The 6,896-nt window shown below is 42.5% G+C and overlaps 1 protein-coding gene across 2 annotated transcripts; it reads right to left on the bottom strand.

Moving 5' to 3' along the window:
* Nucleotides 1–289: 289 nt before the first annotated feature.
* On the bottom strand, nt 290–6,767 carry LOC124149012. 2 transcript variants are annotated; one of them, XM_048389508.1, is made up of 5 exons: nt 5,730–6,767; nt 3,729–3,899; nt 2,698–2,823; nt 1,544–1,657; nt 290–1,187 (listed from the first exon to the last, which is right to left on the bottom strand). In XM_048389508.1, the coding sequence occupies exons 1-5, from the start codon at nt 6,061–6,063 to the stop codon at nt 964–966; spliced, it is 969 nt and encodes a 322-aa protein (XP_048245465.1). In that variant the 5' UTR covers nt 6,064–6,767; the 3' UTR covers nt 290–963. The 2 variants fall into 2 exon arrangements, with proteins under 2 accessions (XP_048245465.1, XP_048245466.1); XM_048389509.1 differs by lacking the exon at nt 5,730–6,767 and having other exon boundaries at nt 3,729–4,559.
* Nucleotides 6,768–6,896: the final 129 nt, after the last annotated feature.

The following is a 6,896-nucleotide window of genomic DNA, read 5'->3' as shown; positions in this document are numbered from 1 at the left end:
AAGATCCAGGTTAGAATAGGTCTTCGGCAACCCACGTTTGCGACGACTAACAGGGATCGGGTGGTCAGGCTCACTGACTTGGTTGATGCATGTCATCGTATCCCAATTGCCTAGATCAAGTCTCATGATGTCAATAAATGGATGGTCAGGTCCAGACTCGACCCGTGAAGATCAGGGATAGCATAGGTCTTCAGCAACCCATGCTTGTCCTAAAAGGCGACTAACGGGATCGGGTGGTCAGCCTCGCTGACTTGGTTGATGCAAGTCATCGTATCACAATTGCGTGAATCGATGCTCATGACATCAAACACTGGATTGTCTGGTCCAGACTCGATAATTTACAGACAGCTTTCATATAGCTGGAGCATTCCTGAGTGCGGAGTGAAGCAAGAAACAAACAACAAACAAGGCCCAGACTCGCTTATTTACAAACCGCTGTGTCAGTGATGGTGTGTACCACCGTGTCAGTGGTGGTGTGTACCACCATGTCAGTGATGGTGTGTACCGCCGTGTCAGTGATGGTGTGTACCACTGTGTCAGTGATGGTTTGTACCGCCGTGTCAGTGATGGTATGTACCACCGTGTCAGTGATGGTGTGTACCACCGTGCCAGTGATGGTGTGTACCGTCGTGTCAGTGATGGTGTGTACCACCTTGTCAGTGATGGTGTGTACCACCGTGTCAGTGATGGTGTGTACCACCGTGTCAGTGATGGTGTGTACCACCGTGTCAGTGATGGTGTGTACCGTCGTGTCAGTGAATGTGTGTACCGCCGTGTCAGTGATGACCTCTACCACCGTGTCAGTGATGACGTCTACCACCGTGTCAGTGATGGCGTGTACCGCCGTGTCAGTAATGACGTCTACCAACGTGTCAGTGATGACGTCTACCAACGTGTCAGTGAGGGCGTGTACCGCCGTGATGGTGTCAATGAGCTGGATGTCACTTCATGTGACCAATGCATCTACAGTACTGCCGTTACGAAAAACTTACGAACACAATGCGGTGTCTGTACATTTGAATGTATAATCCACGTCCTATTGATGCTGCAAGCCACCCATGACGCGTGGCCCATGTTGATGTAGCCTGGCTCGCATCTGAATGTTGTTATGTCCAGCCAGTGTGGCGTGGTCTGAAGTGAGGCCACCGCGTGAGAGAAGAGAACATTCGGATCGCCACAAGTTATATCTGAAGACAGAATTCAACTCATTGAATGTCATTGTCATTGTTAATGACTGTCAGGAGAACGGTCAGCTCCAACAGTAAGATGCACAAATGTCTCTCTTCTTAATGAATATGTACAGCATTGTAATTTACTATTATAATCCAAAATATAATTGCGTTTTGTGTCTCCTAAGAATTGTGTGACTCATCTCTCACAGTATAAAATGCGTGTTTTGAAGTAGGAAAAAATATCCTGTCTCTCACAAAGTCCCAGGCCCCTCCAGAACAACATGAGGTCGTAGGTCATTTATTGTGTCATTTATTGTGTGTGTGTGTGTGTGTGTGTGTGTGTGTCATAGGGGACATAGAAGGCTACTCACTAGCTCTAAGAGAGCAGGTATAAGGGCAGACATTGTTCCGGATGTCAGCCTCGGTTTCGCATCGTCCATCCTGAGCATACTTGCCGCACTGGCAGTCAGACTCGCCAGACTCTCCTTCAACAAACATACGAGAGTTAATAGAAAAGTACGTGGCCTCATACTGAAAATCGTTAAAAATGAAATTTGTTCACACATTTATTTTCACTTTGATCCTCGTTGTCTTCAAAACACTTCGTCCGGTGATGCTCCAGCTGCGTCCCTGCCCAATAGAAATCTTCATCTTCGTCCCTCCAAAAGGCCTCGACGGGGGCTATCACCTCGTAAAACACAACCACGTAGGCGTGTTTTGAGTTCTGGGAAAATAACACGGGGAAGTAAACCAAAGCCACAATCTGCAGCTTGTCAATCACTGCAACTTGTGACGTGTGCTCAGGTACATTGTCCTGAAGCAATATCACATCTGAACGAAACTTTCCTCGACGTTATTCCTTGATAGCTTCCGTCAACTGACGTTGAGTTCTTGGCATCTTTTTGCCCATTGATTGGCTATTTGCAGCTATCAGACTATCATGATTATCACCTTACTATCACAGAAAACATAAACCATCACTTCGCCAACTTACACGACGCTCTTATATGCTACTCCGGTCTGTAAATAATAGAGCCTACACAAGACAATCCAGGGATTGATTGCTATGAGCATCGATTCACGCGATTTGGATACGATGTCATGCATCAACCAAGTCAGCGAGCCTGACCACCCGATCCCGTTAGTCGCCACTTACGACAACCATAGTCGCCTTTTACGGCTAGTATGGGCTGCTGAAGACCTATTCTACCCCAGATCTTGGAATGTAATGGAATTTGTACATGTATGGAATGAAATATTCTATGCAATTAAAAGTATTATGAAAGAGTGGACACATTTTATGTGTGTACAATACATTTGGTGTATAAAATCGTGTATCACTTATCCACGTTACCGCACCTGACCACCCGATTCATTTACTCACCTTTAATTCTTATCTGAAATACCCACGGGTGCTGACACGCGGACGACAAATGACTTATTTCTTCTTTTTCTACTTGAAACTGTCTTTAAATAATTTATCATTGCGATAAGGGTTTAACTATAAAATAATGTTATAACCTACTGTGACAGAGTGCCGGTGTATCACACGACCTTCCACATAACTCCCAGAACCTGGCTACGTTGAACGCACATTCTTGTATAACCCAGGACTTACATCTGTAAAACATCTCACTGTTAAGGCACGAAACTGAAAGAGAGAGAAGGATCTCAAGAACACATACATTATCGAAATCAAGTCGTAGTTTGTGCTGGATATCACGAGGGTCTGTTGTAGCACTGGACATAGGATGCAGCAAACTTCTGTAAAGCTCTGTGTTTTTAGCTGACTAAACGCTATATCCAGGTATATTACAGCTATATGGCAGTGGCCTGTAACTAATCCAATCTGGACCAGACAAGACCGGTGATTGATACGAGCGATGGTCCAAGCCGTAATGTAGACGAGACTTAATCAACCAAGTCACCGAGCCTGAACACCCGTACCATTTAGTCACCTCTTACGGCCAGCAAAGGTTGTCAGGGAACAAATCATTCCTGACCCGGATTCACCACGGTGTGTTACGCTTAACGACTCGTAATCTATCTGTCACAGAATTCCACATGGTGGGTCCTATAATGTCCCGCGTGGTCCTATTGCTAAGCCAGAACGTGAATTGTCTGTCAAGAAGGGAGGAGAAAATAATTGTTGGGAGCAGCCATGGTCCGGATTACACCTCAGAAAAGGTATGGCACAAAGATGTGATATCAAAGTATCACTCTCCCTTAAATGTCGAAGACACGCTATTGTTATATACTGGCCCTCGTCCAACATAAAACCATTTTCCATTTTCTAAAATATAAACCGACCTGTAGTTGAGCAGAAAGCTAAAAACAAAATACTGAATTGCTTATCGATAGGTATTTTCCTATTCAAAATATGAAAAGCAAGTGAAAAAAGTATGGCCTAACAACCACCTGTACCAAGGAGACGAGCCATGGATCATGGATCACGTAGCGCCATGAGCCGTCACTTGGTGAATGGAATCTGAAGCATTATTATTATTATTATTTATTATTATTATTATTATTATTATTATTATTATTAATGCCTACCAGTACAGTTAGGTAATACGACTTCATCCCGGGTGCCGTCCTCTTTACATCTGGAGTTCCCCCAGCTGTCTTGTCCATTGCACCCTTGACAGGTGACGTACAGCGTCTTAGGGTACCGTTTACTCCCGACGATTGAGTATCCATCTGGTATCTCCACTGGACACTCCACCGCTGAAACAATGTACACATTGCAACAGGTCTTCATTCCATCGTTTAACGCTACATCATTCTAACTACTGTTTGTATGATGTCTATGCAAATTGAATCATAGTAGAAGGAGAACATTTGTCACGCTACGGAGTGGGTGAGTGAGTGAGTGAGTGTGAGTGAGTGAGTTGAAGAGTTTTTGAACGTTGCACTATTTCAATTATAGCATGGCGTGTCAGTTTGCTGCAGAGGAAATCCCGCGGTGATGATCTTAGACGTTTAGCACTGCGAACATGGGCATGTTGCTGACAAACCTAAAACATAATCAGGGCGAACCAGGATTCGAACCCACGATCATAGGTACCCGCCGCTAAGGGACGCAACTCTGCACAGCAAATTGCGGCGCCCGAGTCGCCAAGTGTCGACCATGCGGGCACCGTGTCTGAAAGAAACATTATGTGCATAACGTGTGTTCCATTTATTGGGGTGCTTTTACAACGACTTGTTCCCGAGTTTATAATAATTCTCGGTATAAGGCAAGAAATTCCTATAACAATTGCCTTGACTTCAAGGATAATGTGATAACTGTGTGTTAGACTGTAGAATAATTTTGTTAAACTATTACATTCGTTAATTTATATCATCATAACATTTTTGTCAGAGACCAGGAATTTGTCTGTCATGATCATACAGACCCTAAAACAAATATATCCAAGTCTATAATATTTGGCAAGTCTAGATTACTGCAGTTTCAGGAATGAAGAAAGTCTCTTGGCTCATTTTTATAACTTGTATTACGATAGCTTAACAACTGTTTTTTTCTTTAAAATATGTTCATTTCAGAGACCAGATGTTAGTCCAACCAGAAATGTTGAAGTCTGATTGTTCCGGGATAGCACATTGGGACCTCATGACCAGTGTGTGTGTGTGTGTGTGTGTGTGTGTGTGTGTGTGTGTGAGGGGGGGGGGGGGGGGGGTGTTAATCTGTGACGGGGAGGAGTATGTGCATTTATTACATAAATAACGAGTAACGAGTGATTACTGAAAATATGTCTCACGTGAAATGATTGTTAATTAATGAATGACATATGGTCAATATACAATTTTCACTCGTAATACATATCCGATGCGACCTATTGTTGGTGGGTGGTCAGTGTTGTTAATGGCCGCACTCCGCTAAATTCCAACCCTGCGATGTCGGCCTATATATTAACCTATATGTATATAAGCTAGACAGTCTGACATCGTGAGCTGAAGGGGAATGTTGTCACACCATCCACCACACGTCACCGAGCCTTACATCTGTTAAGTCGGCTCTTGCGAGAGCCAATTATTCTAACAAGGAAACCCCCTGATATGACTCCGTTGAGAATATAGTATATGCACTGTCGCCACAACACTGAGTATACCACTCGTGAAGATCCGGGTAGAGAATTGGTCTTTAGCTACCCATCCTTACCGTAACAGGCGACTATGCTTGTCGTAAGAGGCGACTAACGGGATCAGGTAGTCAGGTGGTCGCTGATTTGGTTGATGCATGTTATCGTATCCCAATTGAGTTGGACGATGCTCATGATATTAATCACTGGATTATCTGGTCAAGCCTCGATTATTTACAGACCGCCGTCATATAGCTGGAATATTGCCGAGTGCGGCGTTAATCAACAAACACACAAACAAACAACCAAACAAAACCTGAGTATACAGTGTATGCATCACAACTCAAGGCAGGAAATATTCCGGCCATAGTTTCAATTACAAATATTAAACGTTGTGGTTCCGTTGTCAATATACACAAAGAATATTAAATGTTTACAAAGCAAATGTGACAAAATGTACATCTTTGAACTTTACCTGTGGTGTTCTGAGCATCGGTCAATCTTGATATACCTTGCAGCAGCCATATTGCGAGAACAGCATTCACAACCGACACAGCAGCCTTCATACTGCAGAGTGCCAATTCAGTAACAGTCTCAAAAATAAATAAAACACAAAGGAGAGCCCTGAGTATAAAAAAAACACCACCATCACTCCATGGAGATAGAACTAAAAAATATCTTATGGAATAATTTAGACGTGACGCAAATATCTCTTGAGTATAACTACAGTCTTGAGAAAAGATATCGGTCATAAGGGAGTAAATATAGAGAAAACCAACAAAAGGTCTCAAGATAAAGCACTCTGGCATCAGGTCATCTGTCTTTCAAGTTGATCGTTAAACCATGTACCGTTTCGTAAAAGACAAGCCTGTGAAAACAAATCACCCTGAGGGAACATGTTTAAAATTTAACTGTCGCCTTTATGCTTGCAGTTTAAGCATGGAACCAGAACAAGTCACACGTACTCGTTTGAAGATGTCTAGCGTGTGGGTGTGTTAGTCAGTATTCTATAAAATTGTCTCATGAACAATGAACAATGTGTTTAGGTTCAACCTTAATTCCTTCTTCGACTGCGAGTGCTTCGGCTTTGATGCCATTTACAATGTTTTCATCTTGTGATGTGAGCGATTGTAGGGCGGCTAGCTAAGGGACCGCCCATTTGGTATTCTGGGAAGCTGGGATTTTGTATCGAGATATGATATGATTTCAGCAGCCCTACAAAAACAGACGATATTTTATTTATAACTCTGAGCCTGAATTTCTTTTAAGAAAATAACCTTACAACGATGTAATAGTTGTGGCAGGCAATATATTTGCAAATCGTCTTATCTGCCTTCACCAACCACCTTCCAATAAAGCCAGTCTTGTTATCTCCCTTCTCCAATATACTCATTTAGGTGATAAAATTTAAAATACTAAGTATTATTGTGAGCTTATATTGGCATGAGATCGAACTCAGTGATTTCAATCAGCATAGGCTGATTGTTATTTTTCACCAACTGTTGCTAAGTAATTTCTTAATACACCGTAAAAAAACCTTTGTCGCATGTTTTACAATGCGGACGAAATTTCTACTGACGCAGATATCATAAAAATGTTGATCCCAAGTATTTTTTATCAAATTTAAATACATTTTATTAAT

This window comes from Haliotis rufescens, unplaced genomic scaffold (genome assembly GCF_023055435.1).
Source record: "Haliotis rufescens isolate VD_foot unplaced genomic scaffold, xgHalRufe1.0.p SCAF_8, whole genome shotgun sequence".
NCBI lineage: Eukaryota > Metazoa > Mollusca > Gastropoda > Lepetellida > Haliotidae > Haliotis > Haliotis rufescens.
This window is presented reverse-complemented; position numbering and strand designations above follow the sequence as displayed.